At 45.2% G+C, this 22,450-nt stretch overlaps 1 protein-coding gene and 1 pseudogene across 6 annotated transcripts in view; both read left to right on the forward strand.

The window, feature by feature from the left end:
• The first annotated feature begins 4,970 nt into the window (after positions 1-4,970).
• The window catches only part of Art4 (arginine methyltransferase 4), a 178,020-nt gene continuing 160,540 nt past the window's right edge, over positions 4,971-22,450 (forward strand). For 2 of the 6 annotated variants that reach the window (XM_055075535.2, XM_050186123.3), the window contains exons 1-2: positions 4,981-5,502; positions 15,212-15,346. In XM_055075535.2, coding sequence (XP_054931510.1) covers positions 5,370-5,502; positions 15,212-15,346 — 268 coding nt within the window. In that variant the 5' untranslated portion in view covers positions 4,981-5,369. Of the gene's footprint in view, positions 5,503-15,211; positions 15,347-22,450 lie in introns of all 6 variants that reach the window. The other 4 variants (XM_055075537.2, XM_055075536.2, XM_055075538.2 and 1 more) reach the window with 4 other exon arrangements.
• LOC140214165 (piggyBac transposable element-derived protein 4-like) lies at positions 8,261-9,952 on the forward strand (annotated as a pseudogene).

Consider the following 22,450-nt stretch of genomic DNA (forward strand, 5'->3'; position numbering starts at 1 on the left):
TTTGGAAATGTTGAGTGCCACAAGCGCTGCTGTCTATTTCACTTCACAATTGACACATCGCGACGTGAGCTTGCCAGATGAAACATGAGGGACTGGTTCGTCCCGGCAGGGGTGAACCACGTATTTGTTCTGTGCAGTTTTCACCAGGCGGACATTCAGAATTGTTCCAATTAATTTGACCAAATTTTAGGTTAGCGCAGTTGGTATAATGTTATATATTGCGCATCCTTCCCAATGATCTTGAAAAGCTTTAATTATTTTAGCAACGTTCTACGCGCCATGGAACCCGCGAAAATTTCACTGAATGGTCTATAACAGCTAATTCAGAGGAAGCTTAAGCTCCTATCTAAATATATGGAAACGGAGTCACTCGGCAACCGCTGCACGGATTTTCCTAAAGCTTGTTGCATTTAAGAGAAATAAATGAAAGCCTAGCGACTATAGGAAGCAAATCTTTATTATGGCCGTCCTCTTTACAAATATTAGGAAAATAAGAAAAGCTCGAGCAAGAATTTTACAACGCTGTTCCGTGATGTTCCGAGCAATAAAGAATATCATAATTGTGTAAACTGCATCTAATAATACATCTAAAACAAGTAAATTCATGCATTATACACCACTCTGAAATATACAAATAATCTGTGAGTATAAGAGTATTGAGAAACCCTCGTAAACATGTCACGTAGGCTGTGAATTCATACACCGTGCCAGGTGTATAACAGGTGCCAAGGTATACACAATTGCGATATCTGCTTTTGGTGCAGAGTTACAGATTTGTAAACTTCCTGCTTAAATTTTTCAACTTACTAAGTTTTGAGAACTTGTGTAAAAAGTTCCAGGCCCTAAAACAAAATTCTGCTTTCTAGAGTCACTCCTCCTCTCACAGAGAGAGAGAGAGACAACTTTAATGAGAACCAGCAGTTTAGTCGGCTGGGCCTAAGCTTCCCGCGATGGGACGTCGAGGTCTTGCCTCTTCTCCGCTTCGTAGGCCTGCTGGGTCGCCCAGAGTTGGTCGTTGAGATGGAAGCTGCGCAGAGCGGCGTGCCATCTCGACGAGAGGGTCACGGGATTAAGGTCTGGGTATTGATTTTTCCACTCCCATAGCTTGTGGGGGAGTGTTGCTGATCGAGTTTTACAGATCTTGTATGTCTGGCTCGGGCAGATGTCGGGGTATATGATGTCATAGCGTGTGAGGGAGGGGTATGTGTTGGTCTGTAACAGGCGAAGGATGGTTGCCTGTGCTCTGTTTAACTTGCGGTGAGGGGTGGGGAAGGTTCTTCTTACCAGGTAAAATGACTTCACAAGGTCGTTGTATGTTGTAAGGCGGTCGCGCCCTGCGGGTGCACCTGCACCGTCTGCGGCACGGTTGACTAGTCCTCGTGCTACGAAGTGTATAACCTCGTTAAGATTGGTGAGGTGCGGGTGGACAACGCCGGCGTGTGCTGGGATCCAAACGAGGGTGATTTGATTTTCAGATGAATGCGGGGCTTGTTGTAAGATACGGAGTGATTGTCGAGAATTCCGAAAAACGACCCTTGATGTCGTTGTTGATTGCTGCGCGAGAATCGCTCAGTATGGTGTGACAGGCTGGGTCAAGAGTGGCCAGGGCGATGGCCACTTGCTCGGCCGTCTCGGCATTTTGGGTAACGATGCTGGCAGCATGTCGGAGCAAGCCGCCTGCTGTGGTAACCGCCACAAAGCGCCGTCCATCTTGGTACTCAGCTGCGTCGACGAAGCTTAGGTGACGCCCGCGGTGTTGGCATAAGCTTTGATGAGGGAAGTAGCTCGTGCCTTTCTGCGTTATTTGTTGTGGTCTGAGTGCATGTTTTTGGGAATAGGGTCCGCGTGTATCCATTGCTGAATGTCGCGTGGTAATGGGTGTTTGCTTCCATGATGGCGGTGGTAGATGATATCAAGCTTGGTTAGAATGCTGCGGCCCGTTTCCGTGAGGGTGAGCCGCTCCAGTTAGGATCGACGTTGCGCCTCGGTTAACTCGTCTAGCGTGTTGTGGATACCTAATTGTAGTAGAAGTTCCGTGCTGGTGTGGTTGGGTAGTCCTAAGGCCTGCTTATAGCTCCTCTGATGACGATGTCAAGTTTAGTCTTTTCAGCTTTGTACCAGTTGAGAAAGGGCGCAGTGTAAGTAATGTGAAAGATAATAAAAGATTGGACAAGGCGGATGAGGCTTTAACCCTCTATATGTGCCTTGAAAACTAAGGAGTCGCTTTATGGAACCTCTCTAGACGACCCTGGAGGGTGTATCTCGTCCTTATTAAAATCGGGGGAAATGTTCAAGCTTTGCTGTTTCAATTTCTGTAAATCCTGACTTGCACGATTTCGCGTTCGGAAAACAGGAATAAAAATTACTCGCGATCAGTCTGATTGATAAGGAGAGATAGCGTCACCTTTCAAGCGCAAGTGCGAAGTAAACTCCTCATTCCGCCATTTAATTAAATTATGGGGTTTTACGTGACAAAATCACTTTCTGATTATGAGGCACTCCGCAGTGGAGGACTCCGGAAATTTTGACCACCTGGGGTTCTTTAGCCACCGTAGTCCTCCAAAAAGAAAGCAACAAAATCCCAATAAAGAAAGGCGTCAGACAGGGAGATTCGATCTCTCCAATACTATTCACAGCGTGTTTACAGGAGGTATTCAGAGACCTGGAGTGGGAAGAATTGGGGATAAAAGTTGATGGAGAATACCTTAGCAACTTGCAATTCGCTGATGATAATGCCTTGCTTAGTAACTCAGGAGACCAATTGCAATGCATGCTCACTGACCTGGAGAGGCAAAGCAGAAGGGTGGGTCTGAAAATTAATCTGCAGAAAACTAAAGTAACGTTTAACAGTCTCGAAAGAGAACAGCAGTTTACGATAGGCAGCGAGGCACTGAAAGTGGTAAGGGAATAAATCTACTTAGGGCAGGTAGTGACCACGGATCCGGATCATGAGACTGAAATAACCAGAAGAATAAGAATGGGCTGGGGTGCGTTCGGCAGGCAGTCTCGAATCATGAACAGCAGGTTGCCACTATCCCTCAAGAGAAAAGTGTATAACAGCTGTGTCTTCCCAGTACTCACGTATGGGGCAGAAACCTGGAGGCTTACGAAAAGGGTTCTGCTTAAATTGAGGACGACGCAACGAGCTATGGGAAGAAGAATGATGGGTGTAACGTTAAGGGATAAGAAAAGAGCAGATTGGGTTGAGGCAACAAACGCGGGTTAATGACATCTTAGTTGAAATCAAGAAAAGGAAATGGGCATGGGCAGGACATGTAATGAGGAGGGAAGATAACCGATGGTCATTAAGGGTTACGGACTGGATTCCAAGGGAAGGGAAGCGTAGCAAGGGGCGGCAGAAAGTTAGGTGGGCGGATGACATTAAGAAGTTTGCAGGGACAACATGGCCACAATTAGTACATGACCGGGGTTGTTGGAGAAGTATGGGAGAGGCCTTTGTCCTGCAGTGGGCGTAACCAGGCTGATGATGATGATGATGATTTGAGAAGCTTAGCCGTGACGATCGTTACCGTTTCCACATAATGCAGTGGTTGCTGTCGCTTCAAAAGGAGTACACGGAGGAGTAAAAGTAAAGGGGTAAATCTAAGTACATGCGTGTTTTCGCATTTCGCCTCCATCGAGATGCGGCTGCCGTGGCCGGTATACGATCCCGCGACCTCGTGCTCAGCAGCCCAACGCCATAGCCACTGAGCAACCACAGCGGGTCTGATTTCGCCATACAGATGCGGAGGGTACAAAACGCCAGCGCCGTGATGCAGAGGCGATCAATGAGATTCACACGATTTATACCATTGTTTATAGATGTTTTGATCAATAAACGTTGATTCATACGCCATATATGCGACAGCGTAGTTTTATACAGCAGGTTTAGAGAGTTTAAACGCATTAAAAACCAAAAGCGCGATATGCACGCGCACGAAAGCGACTATTTTGCCGAAAACGAAATGTAATCGCCAATGCCTATCTTTTTCTAAATCACTGATCGTTTGTACGCATATGTGGGTTAACACCTAAAACTTGTAAAGAGCAGATAATGACGCCGTGAAGCGTGAGCAATGCCTTCCGTTAAGCGCCGTGCGAAAGCACAACGGTACGCTAGGCGCCTGCAGCAGACGACGCGCTTCCTTGGCGCAAACTTCGACAGCAGCGCCGCGGTGGCGGGTGCAGAGGCGGGCCGCATACTCGCTGCGGGCGCGGCGAGGAGATCAGGAACTGAAAAGATCTATAAACGGGTGCGGCCGCGGCTACCATAGACGGATACCACCGCGACCATAGAGTTTCCTACAAAATTATTCTTGTAGGAAACTCTATGACCGCGACACCACACCACCCCAGCCCCCCTGGCGGAGATAGGGAAGTAGGTGGCACCATCTCTTGACAACCGACCGCAACTCAAGGTGCGACGGCCATAGATAGTGAGAAACTCTGTGGCGACGGCTATACAATGGGTAAGCGAGCGACGCCGCAGGTATCTTTGTAGAGGAGGCGTTGGGCTGGGTTTTCAGACGCCATTCTGCCCACAGACGAAAACAGTTTCTCATTTTTGTCTTAAAAACAGGCGACTAATCGTGCCAAGTGTTATACTAAACGACTCAGACAACAAAATGCGATCGTTCTGCAAAATTTGAGCAAGAACAGCAGAGTGATGAGTGCAAAATCTTTTTTTTTGAACAAGCGCAATCCATTTTTCAGTACTCTGTATGTACGAACCCTTGCATGTGACAGGGGGCCATCCACATTAGTATAAAAGAAAGAAACCATGCAAAAGAGGCAGTGGCAAAATGCCTAGAACAAGGTTTCAGCGCATGTATTCGAGGTTGTTACATTTCACAATTAATAGATTGGCTCAGTGTGTATTGGCTTTGTAGCAGAACACCTATCGCGGCGGCTGTGCGCCGTGAACGCGCATAAGCGCAAGAGGAGGAAGATAGAAATGCAGTGGCATACGTGAGAGAGACGATCGTTTATGGGAGAAAGGTGGAGGTCTCAGTAGCCACTTTTTAACTCCATATACTGTCGATAATTTTTGTGGGAAACTCTATGCTGCCGATCAAGGTAATCTAGTGGTGTGTGGTCAAATGAGAGCAATGTCATCTGTCTACGCATGCTTTAACTCCCTTACCTTGCATTCAATATGTCTATCAGTCGCAAATTGCGCTCGAAGCCCATGTGCAAGTCATGTCACAGAAAAAAAAAGAAAAAAAAAGGAGGAATATAATATCTGCGTGGTAGGATTTTGATAATCCAGCGGGCTAGTCTCGCGCCCCTCCTCGCTTAACGCGCCGCTTTTCTTCTTTTACCCGTGGAGATCGCGCACCTGCACCTGGCGGTGGCTGGCAGTTGTAAATATGGCGGCCGCGTTTGAAGGGGTGCTTTTATCCAGTCTGTCCGATACCGGCGAAATAACTCAGAAGTTCCCCATCCCTTTACTTCTGACAGTGGCCGACGAGTCGGATAACCTCATTGTGAAGTTCAAGAAGCGTGAGTAAAGCCGTGCACCGATCCCGTGCGCTGTTCGTCGGCTCTGTAAATCGAGCTTCTTTGTCTCCGCGCGCATTGTTTACTGAGGCGCATACATGTTGCACGTTCTATAATCTGTTTAGGCCTAAGGTCCTTTAATCGGTCCCTACTATTGTTTCACAGATCCTTGGCTGTTCGAAAAGCTCCTTTCGGCTTAGACGCACTGTGGCCGTACCGAAGGCCTGCGTGCGCGTTCGAAAGTGCGCGACATGTCGGGCCGCGTGGTGAGCTTTGCTGGCCAGCCGGCATCGGGCGGTTTCACTTCACCAAATGTCGCATGCTGCCAAGTGCAGCGGTACCTGTCGTTGGACCTCATAATTTGCGTGACATGCGGTCGGTGACGCTGCAGACATGTCGGTCGAGCAGCCATTTCCACCGTTTCCTACTCGAAGAGCCGGCGAGTCTTCACTTGTGTAAAGGTGTCCGTGCGGGCATGTGCGTTTCGCAGCGATGGTAAACGTTGGTCAACTTTGCTCTCGTCAGGGGTGCCCAGAGTACTTCCCACACAAAAAAAATATAGATACTCGTGTTTACCCTGATTTATCAGAATTGTAGGCTTTTTGTCTGTGAAAGGGCTGCTATCAAAACTACTCTAGCAACTGGAAAGACGCTCAGTGCGATCGTATCCTACCACCTCGAGCGTATTTACCGGCCGTCTACTAGAATTTTTTTCCCACAACAAACGCTAGCGGTTGTGCAGATCGTGATGGTGTCGGGTTGTTTCCTCATTAGTCGTATTGTTAGACCAATCAATAAAGGTCAACATTTAATTGAACAGCTTACCTTCATTTCATGGCAACACATATCGCGGACACGTTTTTCTGGTCTTGCCATAGCCAATCAAGTGCTCTGATGAGCGCAAGAAGTTTATCCTGTTGCATGGCCTTCATACTATTCATAAGTGTAGGTAGTCACTTTTTGAGTGCACACAACCAGGTTTGGGCTCCTTGGCATTCTGTAGCCAGCAGTCTTGGAAAAGCTGTTCTTTCCCCATTTTGCCACACTGAAGTGAGACGCTGTTGTAGCTCTTCTGAAAACATGCAGTCTTGAGATCGGCATCTATGACTATTCTTGTACTACCATGCACATCAGCCACGATGAGCTGCTTCATACTCTTTCAGCAGAGCTGTTACCCTGAGCCAAGTATGGAAAACCGTCGGCATCTTCTGCAGATGTGTTACTGTATTTGCACGATTCTAATGCACACTTTTTAAAATAAAAGGTGCGTCTAAATTGTAACTTCTTTTCAATGAAAGATAGCTAGTCGCACTGCCATCGAACGGGTCGTCTAAAGAAAGCGATGCTCGGAGATGCGATGATTCTGGTTTCGTTACGTGATGTGTGCAGTAAAATTGGCACCAAGTTATTTTTAAAAAAATATTTGGATGGTAAAAGCAGGCTGGGGAACAAGCAATTGACAACTATGGTGTTGATTTTAGGAATGCTAGAGGAGAGATGTTGATAGAATCTGCAGAAACAAATAAGCTTTGAATAATGAATACCTTTTTCATTAAGCGTAGCAACCGAAAGTGGACCTGGAAAAGCCCTGATGGTGAAACAAGAAATTAAATCGATTTCATATTTTCTGCCGATCCCAGCATAGTGTAGGATGTAGAAGTGATAGGTAAAGTAAAGTGCAACGATCACAGAATAGTGAGGGCTAGGATTCACATCAATTTGAAGAGAGAAAGAGCAAAATTGGTCTAGAAGAAACGGGCCTACGTAGAGGCAGTAAGCGTAAAAGCAGACAAATTCAGGCTGGTACTTGCCAACAAATATGCAGCCTTAGAACAGAGAGATGAAGATGACATAGAGGTGATGAATGAAACCGTAACTAGACTGGTTTCAGAGGCAGCAGTTGAAGTGGGAGGCAAGGCACCAAGGCAACCAGTGGGCAAGCTCTCCCAAGTAAAAAAAGAACCCAATAAAGAAACGACAAAAAATGAAAGTGTCCAACTCAAGAGATTAGATAGAATTCGCGGAACTGTCAAAACTGATCAACAAGGCGAAAATAACTGATATTTGAAACTATAACGGGAGAAAGACTGAAGAAGCCGTAAAAAATGGTGGCAGCCTGAAATCAGTGAGAAGGAAACTTGGCATAGGGCAAGCAAAGATGTGTGCACTGAAAGATAAACAGGGTAATATCATCGGCAATCTCGAAGGTATACTAAAGCAGCGGAAGAATTCTGCACTGACCTGTACAGTACCCAAGGAGCCACGATACTTCCATACGAAGCAGTAATGAACAGGTTGCAGAGACTCCTCCTATAACTAGAAGGGCCTTGCAAGACGTGAAACAAGGAAAATCGGCAGGAGAAGATGGAGTAACAGTAGATTTAGTTCAAGATGGAGGAGACTTAATGCTTGGAAAACTGGCGGCTCTTTATACAAAGTGTCTATCAACTGCAAGGGTCCCAGAAAGCTGGAAGAATGTGAACATTATACTAATCCACAAAAATGGAGATGTTAACCCATTCGCGTCAAAAGACGGCGATGCGCCGTCCGGTGGAGAAAGGGCCGAAGTGGCAAAAGACGGCGAAACGCCGTCCGACTGAAAACCGCTGGTTATCGCAATAAATAAGAGATGGTGCCACATGAAAGTGTTTCGTGGTTTTTGTTTACTACTTTTTACACCAGGTGGAGATAGTTGTCTGCAAGATTCTCAAATATTTGCAAGGAGAAAATTATTTTTCAAGCCCGCGTTTCTGAGTCGAACATGGCGACGCGGCGAGGCAAGCCTCTCACGCAGGCAGAGATTGAATCGGTTCTATTTGCGAGTGATGATGACGACAGCGACGACACTGTAGTTGTAGATGACCTGCAAAGCAGTGATTCTGAAAGTGACTCGTCCGACGAGGATGTAGGCTCTGACGCCGAGTCAAACTCATCAGGTGTGGATTGCGCACCGCCTGCAAAAGCACCGAAGTTAGAAGACTGGAAGTGGAATCCGACTGACAGCGACAAAAAACTGGAAAAGTGTTTGTTCAGTGGGAATTCAGGAATGAAGAGAACTGTTCAGTTAGCTCTCTCTGCAAATCCGACAGCTTTGACGTCGTTCAACTGCTTGATCGGCGAAGACTTCTGGCAGATGATCGCTGATGAAACGAACGCATTTGCTGTTCTGAAACGGGCTTTAGCGCCCGATCGGTCTTGGGTTCCCACAACACCAGGTGGGATGAAGGTGTTCTTCGCCGTATGTGTGCTTATGGGCCAAGTCAAGAAAAACACAATTCAGTCATATTGGGCACACAGATCGGTAATTAGCACACCGTTCTTCCCATCCCTGATGCCAAGGCAGCGTTATCAAGCCCTTTGTAAATACCTGCATTTCTCGGACAGTAGCGGCCAAGCACAAGGGGATAAGCTGTGGAAGCTGCGCCCAGTATGTCTTGGAAGCTTTCTCCAGTTCCTATTATCCAGAAGAGCAGTTGGCAGTGGATGAGAGTCTCGTGAAGTTTCGAGGCCGACTCTGCTTTGTGCAGTTCAACCCGTCGAAGAGAGCACGCTTCGGTATAAAATTTTACAAGATCTGGGAATCGACCAGTGGGATACTGCCTCAAATTTGCGATATACACCGGAAAAAGCGACAAGTCGCCTGCGACGGCTGGAATGTTGTGCAGCGAGGCCATTGTTATTGAACTTGCGAGTACCTACCAAATGGCCATACCATTTTTGTGGACAATTGGTATAGTTCTCCGACCCTGTTTCTACGTGTCAAAGATTCAGGATCCAATGCTGTTGGTACAAGAAATTGAACTTGCAACGGGGTGAGTGCTCCACTCTGTTTTCCTATGGCATCATAACTGCAAAATGGCAGGACAAAAAACCAGTGACAATGCTCTCCACTGTCCACGCTGCTGCAGACTTCACTGACTCGTGCAAAAAAACAAAAGATGGTGAACCGATCCGAAAACCTCGTGTTGTGCTTGACTATAATATAGGCATCGGAGGCGTTGACCGTCATGATCAGCTGCTGGCTTCCTTCCCTATAATGCGCAGATACGCCAAAGGATACAGGAAAGTTTTTTTTTTATGTTATGGATTTAGCTGTTTATAACAGTTATATCTTGTTCCAAAAAGCAACCGAAAAAAAATGTCCTACGCGGATTGGAAGGTGGACCTTGTCGAACAGATCGTCGAAGAAACTGTTTTGCCAGGATATCAGTGCAGAGGGAAACCAGCTGTGGCTCCATCACCGATGCGGCTAGAAGCTTCTGAGTGGGCGCATTTTCCTCGCCAGATACTCCCCAATGCTGTGAAAGAAAATTCGTCTCGAAGATGTGTGGTCTGCAAAGCACAGGGGAAAAGAAGTGAAAGCCGTTGGGAATGTGAAAAATGTAACGTCGCATTTCACATGCCAGAGTGTTTTAAGATTTATCATACGCGAAAGAATTTCTAATTCCGAAAATGTGTGCGTGCTCAAAATAAAACCATCTTTTTACGCTACGACTTTTCTAGTGTAAGTTATCGTGGTTTGTTTGCAGCGACATCGGTCGTGCCGCGCGCTCAAAAAATGTCGCGGATGGCAGCGCGCAGAACGCGGATGAAGCGGCGGAAGTGAATGGGTAGAATTGAATAACTATAGGCCCATTAGCTTACTCTCAGTGTTATATAATATATTCACCAAAATAATCTCGAGTAGAATAAGGGCAATACTGGAGTTTAGTCAACCGAGGCAACAGGCTGGCTTCAGGAAGGGATACTCTACAATGGATCACATTTTTTTTTTACTTTATTACCCACAGCACCATAACAGGAATTACAGTGGGAGAGGGTATACACAAAAAAAGATCATCTGTCACACAACTAATACAAATAACCACTAATCAGAATCGGTCACAAAATACACGTGTCATTGGAACAAACTTAAGCGCGGTTATGCTAACATAGAAAAGAAAACATCATTAGATATAACAGAGGCAATGTTAGACGGCAATTGGTTCCATTCGTGGATTGTTCTAGGAAAGAAAGACAATCGTCAGAAATAAGTCAGTCTTGCATGCGATTTCCCTCACCTTGAACATATCAACTCTGTCTGAGGCATAGTGAGGTGCAAGCAAATATTTTGTATTTTTGATCCCAACACGACCATGGTAAAGAGAATGAAAGAATTTCAATCGCAACTTACGCCGACGATTATCTAAATGCTCCCAATGCAGTGTTTCATTTATACTTTCCGCCCCAATAGACCTGCGGTAATTGCCTGACACAAACTGGGCAGCCAAATTTTGAATCCTTTCCAATTTATCATTGTCTCACTTTGCTGGAGGGTCCCAGACTGTGCAGGCACATTCAAGAAGTGGTCTAACATTCGTTTTGCGCAATAATTATTTAGTAGGTACAGGAAAAGTTATGGCATTCTGACGTAAAAAGCCCAACACTTTCCCAGCTTTGGCTGCAACGTAATCGTGTCTCTGCCACCTTAGCGAAGATGTAAAATAAACACCTAGGTATTTGTAATCTGATACTTGTTTTAAAGGTACTGCTCATGTGTGGATACTTTTTTCTGGTAAATGTCATGTACACAGTTTTTTTTTTTTTTTCATTTAAGCTCATATGCCACTTTACACACCACTCGTTGATTTTGTCTAGATCTTGTTGCAGAACAGCTACATCAACACATTCTACTTCCCTTTATAGCACACAATCATCGGTGAATAAACACATCTGAGACTGGATACCCTCAGTTATATATCATTTATGTATAATAGAAATCACAGTGGACGCAACACAGATCCTTGAGGTACACCGGACGTGACACTCTCGATCTGAGATTGAGCCCCGTTAAAAACGACAAACTGCTTTCGTGATGCGAGATATGATCTGATCCAAGAAATAACCTGCGGATTTATATTATAAGCTCCAAGTTTTTTAATTAAGGAAGCATGGGGTACAGTGTCAAATGACATTAATCAGGTAATCGAGAAATCCATAGATCATAGATTACGAAAGCGCATTTGATACAGTAGAGATACCAGCATTCATAGAGGCATTACATAAACAAGCAGTACAGATCGCTTACATAAATACCTTGGAAAATATCTACAGAGATTCCACAGCCACCTTAATTCTACACAAGAAAAGTAGGAAGATGCCTATAAAGAAAGGGGTCAGACAAGGAGACACAATCTCTCCAATGCTATTCACTGTGTGCTTGGAAGAAGTATTCAAGCTATTAAACTGGGAAGGCGTAGGAGTAAGGATCGACGGCGAATGTCTCGGCAACCTTCGATTTGCCAATGACATTGTTCTATTCAGCAACACTGCAGATGAGTTACAACAAATGTTCGAGGACCTTAACAGAGAGAGTTAAAGAGTGGGGTTGAAGACTAATATGCAGAAGACAATGATGAATAGTCAGGCAAAGGAACAAGAATTCAGGATTGCCACTCAGCCTCTAGAGTCGGTGAAGGCGTACGTTTACCTAGGTCAATTAATCACAGGAAACCCTGATCATGAGCAGGAAATTCATAGAAGAATAAGAGTGGGTTGGATCGCATACGGCAGGCATTGTCAGCTCCTGACTGGAAGCTTGGCATTATCATTGAAAAGGAAGGTGTACAATCAGTGCATGTTACGGGCGCTGACATATGGGGCAGAGACTTGGAGACTGACAAAGAAGCTTGAGAACAAGTTAATGACCGCGCAAAGGGCGATAGAACGAAGAATGCTAGGCATAATGTTAAGAGACATAAAGCGGTTTGGATCAGACAGCAAATGGGTATAGCCGATATTCTAATTGACATGAAGAGAAAAAAACATGGAGCTGGGCAGGCCATGTAATGCGCAGGTTAGACAACTGTTGGACCATTAGGGTTACAGAATAGATACCAAGAGAAGGGAAACGCAGTCGAGGACGGCAGAAGACTAGGTGGAGCGATGAAATTAGGAAATTTGTGGGCGCTTGTTAAAATCGGTTGGCACGAGACGGGGCTAATTGGAGATGCTGGGAGACGCCTTCGTCCTGCAGTGGACATAAAATAGGATGATGATGATGATGATACCTGCACATTACAATCGGTTACAATCATCGGGTTTTGGCTCTTCTGTACCGACTACTTCATCAAAAAGTTATTACAGAAAGTTACAAAGGCATTAATACGCTTTAACTTACCGAATAAATTGCACGATACGGTAAGAATGTAAACAACAGGACTGATGAAAGATAAACACACTCTGCTGATAAATGCAGTTGTTGAGCTGATGTGCACAACCAAAGCATTTTTTGGTAGGTGATGGTACTGATTCACAATTTGTGTACTCAAACTGTGGATAGGTTTTGAACAAAGTTCTTGGTTTCTGCAGCATAGAAATTTCTCCAGATTCTATGTAGGACTTCAGAGTCATCATACTCATCAGCCTATTTTATGTCCACTGCAGGACGAAAGCCTGTGACTTCCAATCACCCCTGTTCTGCGCCAACCGATTCAAACTAGTGCCTGCAAATTTCCTCATTTCATCACCCCTCCTAGTTTTCTGCCGTCCTTGACTGCACTTCCATTCTCTTGGCACCCATTCTGTAGCCCTGGTGGTCCACCGGTTATCTAATGTACGCATGACATGACCTGCCCAACTCCATTTCTTTCTCTTGATGTCAGTTAGAATATTGGCTATTCCTGTTTGCTCTCTGATCCACACCGCTCACTTACTATTTCTTAACGTTACGCTTAACGTTCTTCATTCCATTGCTGTTTGCACGGTCCTTAACTTGCTTTTGAGCCTCTTTGTCAGTCTCCAAGCTTGTGCCCTATATGTTAACGCCGGTAGAATGCACTGATTGTACACTTTTCTTTTTAATGATAGTGGTAAGCTCCGGAAAAAAAGAAAAGAAAAAGAAAGGATTTCTTGATGCCTTGGCATGCAGCCTGAAGCTGAAGACTGCAGTTCAGAATGCACATTTTAAATGTTGCTATGCGTTTGTCAGTTTCAGGTTGGTCTGAGTTGCTAAGAAGTTCAGTTTTACTCCCGCCTGCAGAATCCCTGGTTTGCATACTTATGATCAGAGGTGTACGTCCTGCCAGATACCGTGCTGAAACTTCCATCTCTAGTTTACTAGTACAATGAATCACACTTTAGTTTCTATACAACTTCAGTTCAGGAACAGGTGCAAGTGTGTGGCAAGGGACAGGAATGAGGAATGATACACTAAGCTGCATTTATTCTGGCTTGAGTAGGGGGTCAGTGTGGCTGTCATTTTTTTCATGGCCTGGAATTGAGTACACAGTGGTTCTACATGATACAGTATTGCAGCGGTGTGCACTTGTTAAATACTTTATGTTAATATAATAGACCAACCTTTACCTTCAAGCTAGTAAACTGGGAAAGTTTAGGAGTAAGGATAGACATGTTCTATTCAGCAGCACTGCGGACGAGTTACAACAAATGATTGAGGACCTTAACAGGGAGAGTTTAAGATTGGGGCTGAAGATTAATATGCAGGAGACAAAGATAATGATAAATAATTGGGCAAGGGAACAAGAGTTCAAGATCGCAAGTGAGCCTCTAGAGTCTGTGAAGGAGTATGTTTACCTAGGTCAACTAATGACAGGGAACCCTGACCATGAGAAGAAAATTAACAAAAGAATAAAAATGGGTTGGATCGCATACGGCAGACATCGTGAGCTCCGGACTGGGAGCTTACCGTTATCATTGAAAAGTATACAATCAGTGCATTTTACCAGTGTTTGACATATGGGGCAGAGGCTTCGAGACTGACAAAGAAGCTTGAGAACGAGTTAAGTACCACGCAAAGAGTGATGGAACAAAGAATGCTAGGCATAACTTTAAGAGACAGAGAGTGGTTTGGATCAGAGAGCAAATGGGTATAGACGATATTCTAATAGACATCAACAGAAAAAAATTACGCTGGGCAGGTCATGTAGTGTGCAGATTAGATGACCGGTGGACCATTAGGGTGACAGAATGGGTACCAAGAGAAGGGAAGCGCAGTAGAGGACGGCAGAAGATTAGGTGGTGTGACGAAATTAGGAAATTTGCGGGGGCTAATTGGAATCGCTTGGCGCAGGACAGGGGTAATTGGAGATCACAGGAAGAGGCCTTCGTCCTGCAGTGGACATAAATAGGCTGATGATGGTGAATATTGAAGAGCTCCCAGTTACTCTCTACTGACTATTAATCAAATTTAGGCATGTAGGAATGTTGCAAGTTCACTGGTAATGGCAAGAAAGCTTGCCCCATTGTAGGCTCTAATATACTTTGGCTGATACTTCTTGCATTCCCTGGCACAGTTAATTACAAAGTGAATGGAACAGTGATCACTAAAACCAACTAACAAAACTATATTGTAAACCATTTCAGTAGTAGTGCATACGAGGGCGAATCAAAGTCATTGCCCGTATTTTTTTTTAGCCAAATTATGGCTGTAAATGCAACGTCAACACATACATTCCCAGCAGCTAATTTTCTCCAATATTAATAGCATTCTTCTGCCAAATGAAGACTTTAATATTGACCGCTTTATGTAGCTTTAGTGTTGTGTGCCCTTTTAAGCTTGTAGAAACAGTGATGTGTTATGCTAGGGGAATGTCAGCAAACTAGAAAAAAAGAAATCTAGAGGCAGGCATAGGCAAAGTGACGGGAACGTGGCTGCAAGAGTGATATGAGCAGTGCTGCCTAGATGTGGCGAAGTGTGGTGTTTCCTGTGCAGGCGAGAGCAATGGGCCTGAGGCTGTGCATGAGGTGGAGGTCTTCAAGGACACGGACACAGCCCGTGTGGGCAAGCGTGCCTTTGTCATCACCCACCCCAAGGGAACACTGCTGGCGCTCTTCCCCAACAGCCAAGGTGGGCCTGCTGTACTAGGTTGCTTTTCATGAGGAGCCAGCTGTGGATTACTGATGAACCTGTACTTAATAGATTTGCTTTAAAAAACAGGCTTGGAGACCCTACCATATTTCGGTTCTATGCCCACTTAAATGCCTGCTCCTTGTGAAACATTGGTTGAAGGTCTTTTTTTTTTCCCGTGGAACGCGGAACATACCTTTGCAGCTCCGCTCTGCAGCTACTTGCTCTAAAGAATAGATGTAGAAAGTAGGCCGTGAAAAACAAACTTTATTTCTAGCGCCAATGACCGTGTCAAGGGTTAGGCGCGCCGAAATAGTCTCAAATCTGCACTTGCTTTTGCGGCAGCTTCAGCTTCACAACCGTGGTGTGCATGGATTCCAGCTGCTGCGTGAACACTGGCGGCAATCCTTTAGCATGCATAAAATCAATTAAGGAGTCGATCGACGGCAGTGCACTTTGCGTGGACATCGATGTCGGGGTCAAGGAGCCACTGTCAATCTTCTTATCACTGTCGCTGCTGCCGTCGCCACCGTCGCACAACTTTGCCGTCTGTCGTGACAGCACATCTTTTGCGATCGCCTCGTCGGTGACCTCATCGCAGAACGAGGCAGCACTGTCTGCAGTCAAAAACTCCTCCTTCGATTCACCACCTGTGTCACCAGTAGGAACGAGCTCCCAGAGCTCGGTATTGTCAGCGGCTTCCACCGTGTTGGTCTCAGTAGGTTGGGGAAGTTCGTCCTTACGCACAAAGCCCACCTTTGTGAAGCAATTGGTGATGAACCACTGGTAAAGTGCCTCTTCAACATTGGCGTACAAAGGGTCTCTAACCCTTTTCCGCTGATCGGCATGGCCACTGATAGCTCCTGCCTTCACAATCGAGGCGCTCCCGGTTTTCAAGATGGTTGATATCGTTAACTGGGCGAGCTCATACTTCTTCACAAGGGCGCTCACCTTGAAGCCGCATCGAGAGTCCTGCAAAATATCCATCTTCGTGTCAAGCGACACAGCTTTGCGCTTTGTTGGCGCCATCTTCGTACTGGGTTGAACCGTTGATTGCACGCTGCTTCAGTGGCATCAGCCTGCTATCACAAGAGAGAAAGACGGACGACGGGCGCCACTGTGCCGCTTTGCTTGTTGCTGTTCATTTTTTTTTTTCTCTCTTTCGGTGCGACTGTGGCCAACGCGCATGAAGCAGCTAGCGCCATGTTGTGGCGCGCTGCGCCTACTCAGCTATTCTCCGGTGCGCGGGTGGGGCGGGACGCGCTGCGCGGTAATGGCGGCAGATACGAACTTACGGAGGTAAACATCGCCTCGTCTCAACATCATTCGTTTCAGGGAACTAAGCAACGCAAATGTTACGATTATTTGGCACGGAAAACGCCGTCCAGACGGCAAAATTTTGATCGTTATATCCGATACGCGGTGAATAACCTGTCATAAGTGGTTTTTTCCCCATAGACCTAATGCATAAAATGACACTCTCATGTCGACCCATCGTTATAACCAGTGTATCATTATATGTGGTATCTTTATAAGTGGACTGCACTATACAGTTATTGCTCGTTTGAGTTAAACAGTTGAAAAATATATTAGGGTGTCTATCAACCGGGAATCCTCAGGGATTTTAAGTAGTCTGGAAATACTTGGGGAAAACTAGGGGGCAGGGGGTGCTTCTATCAGGCAAAATTAGCTGTAATTTTATTGAAAGGGAACGAAAGTTGCGTTAATGCTGGCTCAAGTAACAGAGGAAGTGTAACCAATTGTCTTTGACGCCGTGTCATCTGCCGGAGGAGTTGTCAGTGTGCAGTCAACGACCAATTTTCCATGTGCCTGATTTATGGGACATGTCCGATAATTTGGATGGCTTTGTGGCATCACCACGTGCCTCATAGAGTCAATGCATAAGTATGAAATTTTGCATGCAAGAACCCATTGCCGTCCGATTTGCCGGACTTTTTACCATCACTGTGCATCCAAAACGGCATTAATGAGAGCCACCACCACCGCTATATTGATTATCTCACTGCCTCGAACCTGTGCTACAGTGTACTAATATCGGGGCAGTGTGGTCAGGAAGTGCTCGCCACTGAGGCTGTTCATGTAGATAGCACGAGATGGCGTTGTAGGAACATGGGCTGTACAAAGCCGACAGTGCAGCACTCATGCTGCGCGTGAATATTGTTGTGATCATTTTCTGTCGCAGTCAAATAGGCTTGTAAATGCTCGGCAGATGTTAAGATGCATGCCTGAAACGCACTTCATATAAGAGTTGAATTACATGTGTACTTCTAGCGCATCTTAATGCCCATTATTTATTTATTTATTTCATCAGTCATCATTAAACTCCTCATTAGATGGATTTATTAACCTGACAACAAAGGTATTGCAGACACCGAAGTAATTGTGTAAAGCCTTGAAATCTGTTTCCGTAACCAGAAATTATTCGGACGGAAAAAGAAGACTGATTGAATAATGGGTTTAATATCTGCAAGCAACACTCATGCTGGAAGTAGCACAATAGTAAAGGGCTTTGAATTGATTTGAAGCAACTAAGATTCCAGGCGCACACATCTTTTTTTTTGCTGTCCGCATTCATAAAAAAATGACCGCAGCATCAGCGACCCAACATCAAGTGCTTAGTTCCTCAGCCGCTGTTGTAGAAGAGAAGGCAAAACAGTATGTACGTACACGGCCCAAAGACCTTCTCTGCTTGGCATTTACTTTCTTTCGCGATGAACATTTGTCCCTCGTTCTTTCATTCTGTTTCGCAAATCCCCCGCAATGACTACATTTGCACAGTTAATTTGTGAATGAATTCTTTTAATATACATAATAAAGTGCTCCCGAACGTCGGGCTCATGTGCGAGCATGAGACACATCGACATCCTACATATTTTATGAAAGGAATAAGACAGGTAGGAAAGACTCCAAGTGAAAGGGATCTCTGAAAAACTACACACAGTATGCCGAAACACAGAAAAACAGTGCGAGTACATTCCAGCCCAGGCACTGTAGACCTACAGTGGAATTAATATGCTTTAATGCATTCCTTAAATTCATTTCTTAATTATATTCACAAAATTAGCTTTTTGAATGCACCAGAAAAGGTTGTGCATTTAGATAAAAAAAACAAAGTGCCAGCGTTCATGTTGCACCAGCCTGCTAAGAACAGTATAGCTAATTTTAAAGTGCAATTAATTTTTTCGTCATGCTTCTCTTCACTGCTTAAGACCTTTAACGTAAAAGTGCAGCCTTGTTAGGACATAAAAACGCACAACTGCTGATGTGAAATCATCAGCATGTGATATACAGCCTATGGCATAGCCATATTTAAAGCTTTCACTAGAATCATGGTATCAACTATGCTGTCGCTGCAAAAAGCAACTTGGAAGGATAGAGCAATCCTCCCCTGTCCCAAATTTCGTGAATTTTGAGACTCTGCCACTGACACTAGAGTTCTGCAAATAAAGAGAGCAGCAGTCCTCACACTTTTTGCAAGTAAAAAATTTCCATGCGACATACCCTGCCATATAATGGATGAAGCGGTCATCGCTCCTTTCCTCCACATAAGCCCAGTGCTCTGCCGGAGTACTGTTTAGCCTTTGCTCTAGCAGCGTCAGATTTCCAGCTTCATCTAACTCGTCAAGTGACGCAACGTCCCCTTCCTTGTCAGAATTATCAGGTGAGTGAAGTAGCGATACTGAATCTTCGCTGACCTTTGTGTTCCCTGTTTGCATTACCTTCGCCAAGTTATAAAAGGACAGGCAATTCACAACAACAAAAAATTGGGACGGCGTTGGATGATCGTTGGTTCCGCACGACTACCTCGCAAAAAGTTCTTAGTCTTATATTGGCTTAATCTAGATGTCAATAGGTATTTTAAAACCCTCTCCTTCCAAGTATTCTAACAGAGCCAAAGTGCTGCACAATGTCACACGGAGCCCATCTGCCGTCGACTGGCTCAAGAAGCCGCCAACTCCTTTTGCATGTGATTCCCAACGAGACAGAAACTCGAGGAATTTTTTCAGTCTTCACATTCTCGGATCCTCGGCGAAGGACTCTGGCTAGGAACCGAGAAGTTATGATCTTGACGAGTTGGTTGATAGCCTTGAAACAGTGTGAAATTCTCTTTTAAAAATGCACTTGTCTTAAGGAAAGGCACTTGTAATCGCTGTTCGCTTGACCTGAAGCATTCTAAATAGTCATTTCTGCTTACATGAGAAATCAGAATGTTGCATGAATCTTCCCCCACGACGACTGCAGTGTATCTTTGTATCAGACTGTCTCATGCAAAACTTTTCAAACAGCTGAAATGCAAGGGTCACCCGCATTTTCTCAAAGCCATTCGGCTGCAGATGTACCAGGGTGAGACCGGGTATTGCCTTCGGAATGATGTTCCCACTGTCTGTCTTGAATGGTTCCCTTAAAGGTTGGATGGAAACCTGAAATTATAGCTGTAAGTAGTTGTAAGAGTTCAGTGTGTACTCATTAGCACAGCGCAACTCAGCAAAATTAAACTGCAGGTGATTATAAGCCATTGACATGAAATCAAATAGCAATTATTAAGGCAATAGTTAGGAACAAACAGAATTTAAGTGGCACTTCTTATGAAGAGAAAATACTTACCATCCCATTCGAAGTGTACAGTGGGTGGCTGAGCAATGTATTCCTCACACACTTGATTAAGTGGGGAAAGTCCAACAGAAAATACAGGTGACGAGCAGGATCTGCAGGGTGCTCAGACTTGCAGGTGACCTTTCCTGACTCCACACCAATCCCCAAGATCTTCCACGTGCGACGGTTCCACGAAGCACTGTCACGCATGATCAAATTAACAGGAAGTCCACTGGCTTCAGCAAGTACTGTTGCTTCTATTAATATCTTGGCTAGGAGCTCTGCTTTCGCATTCCCTCAAGTGGCAATGGAACCTATTATTTGCATCCACTTCCTAATAAAGGGTAGGAACATACCACCATTCCGTGGTCGCAGGGAATGCTCTCTCCTCCTATGGTAAAAGAGCTCATGTCGACAAATCCCTCAATATGCCCGGATGACATCACATTTAGGTGCTCTGACAGTTTGAGTTCATCGACCAATAGCCTTCCATGCCTGATAAAAGTGCTCATGTGTCTTTTTTGCTTCAGTTGTCTCAGTATTTTAGTGCTGAAACCGAAACCACTATTGTACAGCTTCAAGTAACTTTTCAGTGTGCTCTTGCTTGGCAGTGAGAGAATATTGTGCTTATGCAAATGTTCGTAGAGTTTGGCACTTTTCATCTTCATAAGGATACATTCTATAAAATCCAGTCTTTTGAGTGCGCATTACCCTTAAGGTGCAGCGGTGGCGTAGAGGTAGAACACCCGCCTCGCGTGCAAGAGGTCCGTGGTTCGAATCCCGGTGCCGCGCAATTTTCCACCGGATAAAAAAAAATAATAATAATAATAAATCCGCGTGTTGATAAAATTGCATAAACAGGCCTGGAGTGTGGCCTGATGCCGGTGACCAGAACCGGTAACGCACTCCCTCACCAGAGCAGGATTGGCCACCCTGGTGCAGTACTTGGCCACAACCTCCTATATGAACACTACAATCAAACCCCGGCCCTCAGTCCCCAGCAGCTGCGAAGCAACTGACCACGGCGGCGGTCAGACCTGCGACGCTGCAGAGGGTGCTAAGAATCCCTGGCTCCGGACAGGCCGCCATTGGAATATGAACCTGGCAACGTTTAACGCAAGAACATTATCTAGTGAGGCGAGTCTAGCAGTGCTATTGGAAGAATTAGAGGGCAGTAAATGGGATATAATAGGGCTCAGTGAAGTTAGGAGGCCAAAAGAAGCATATACAGTGTTAAGAAGCGGGCACGTCCTGTGCTACCGGGGCTTAGCGGAGAGACGAGAACTAGGAGTCGGATTCCTGATTAATAAGAGTATAGCTGGTAACATACAGGAACTCTATAGCATTAACGAGAGGGTGGCATGTCTTGTTGTGAAACTTAATAAGAGGTACAAAATGAAGGTTGTACAGGTCTACGCCCCTACATCCAGTCATGATGACCAGGAAGTCGAAAGCTTCTATGAAGATGTGGAATCGGCGATGGGTAGAATGAAAACAAAATACACTATACTGATGGGCGATTTCAATGCCAAGGTAGGCAAGAAGCATGCTGGAGACAAGGCAGTGGGGGAATATGGCATAGGCACTAGGAATAGCAGGGGAGAGTTATTAGTAGAATTTGCAGAACAGAATAATATGCGGATAATGAATACCTTCTTCCGCAAGCGGTATAGCCGAAAGTGGACATGGAGGAGCCCGAACGGCGAGACTAGAAATGAAATAGATTTCATACTCTGCGCTAACCCTGGCATCATACAAGATGTGGACGTGCTCGGTAAGGTGCGCTGCAGTGACCACAGGATGGTAAGAACTCGGATTAGCCTAGACCTGAGGAGGGAACGGAAGAAACTGGCACATAAGAAGCCGATCAATGAGTTAGCGCTAAGAGGGAAAATAGAGGAATTCCAGATCAAGCTACAGAACAGGTATTCGGCCTTAAGTCACGAAGAGGACCTTAGTGTTGAAGCAATGAACGACAATCTTGTCGGCATCATTAAGGAGTGTGCAATAGAAGTCGGTGGTAACTCCGTTAGACAGGATACCAGTAAGCTATCGCAGGAGACGAAAGATCTGATCAAGAAACGCCAATGTATGAAAGCCTCTAACCCTACAGCTAGAATAGAACTGGCAGAACTTTCGAAGTTAATCAACAAGCGTAAGACAGCTGACATAAGGAAGCATAACATGGATAGAATTGAACAAGCTCTCAGGAACGGAGGAAGCCTAAAAGCAGTGAAGAAGAAACTAGGAATTGGCAAGAATCAGATGTATGCGTTAAGAGACAAAGCCGGCAATATCATTACTAATATGGATGAGATAGTTCAAGTGGCTGAGGAGTTCTATAGAGATTTATACAGTACGAGTGGCACCCACGATGATAATGGAAGAGAGAATAATCTAGAGGAATTCGATATCCCAGAAGTAACGCCGGAAGAAGTAAAGAAAGCCTTGGGAGCTATGCAAAGGGGGAAGGCAGCTGGGGAGGATCAG

This window comes from Dermacentor andersoni, chromosome 11 (genome assembly GCF_023375885.2).
Source record: "Dermacentor andersoni chromosome 11, qqDerAnde1_hic_scaffold, whole genome shotgun sequence".
Taxonomy (NCBI): Eukaryota; Metazoa; Arthropoda; class Arachnida; order Ixodida; family Ixodidae; genus Dermacentor; species Dermacentor andersoni.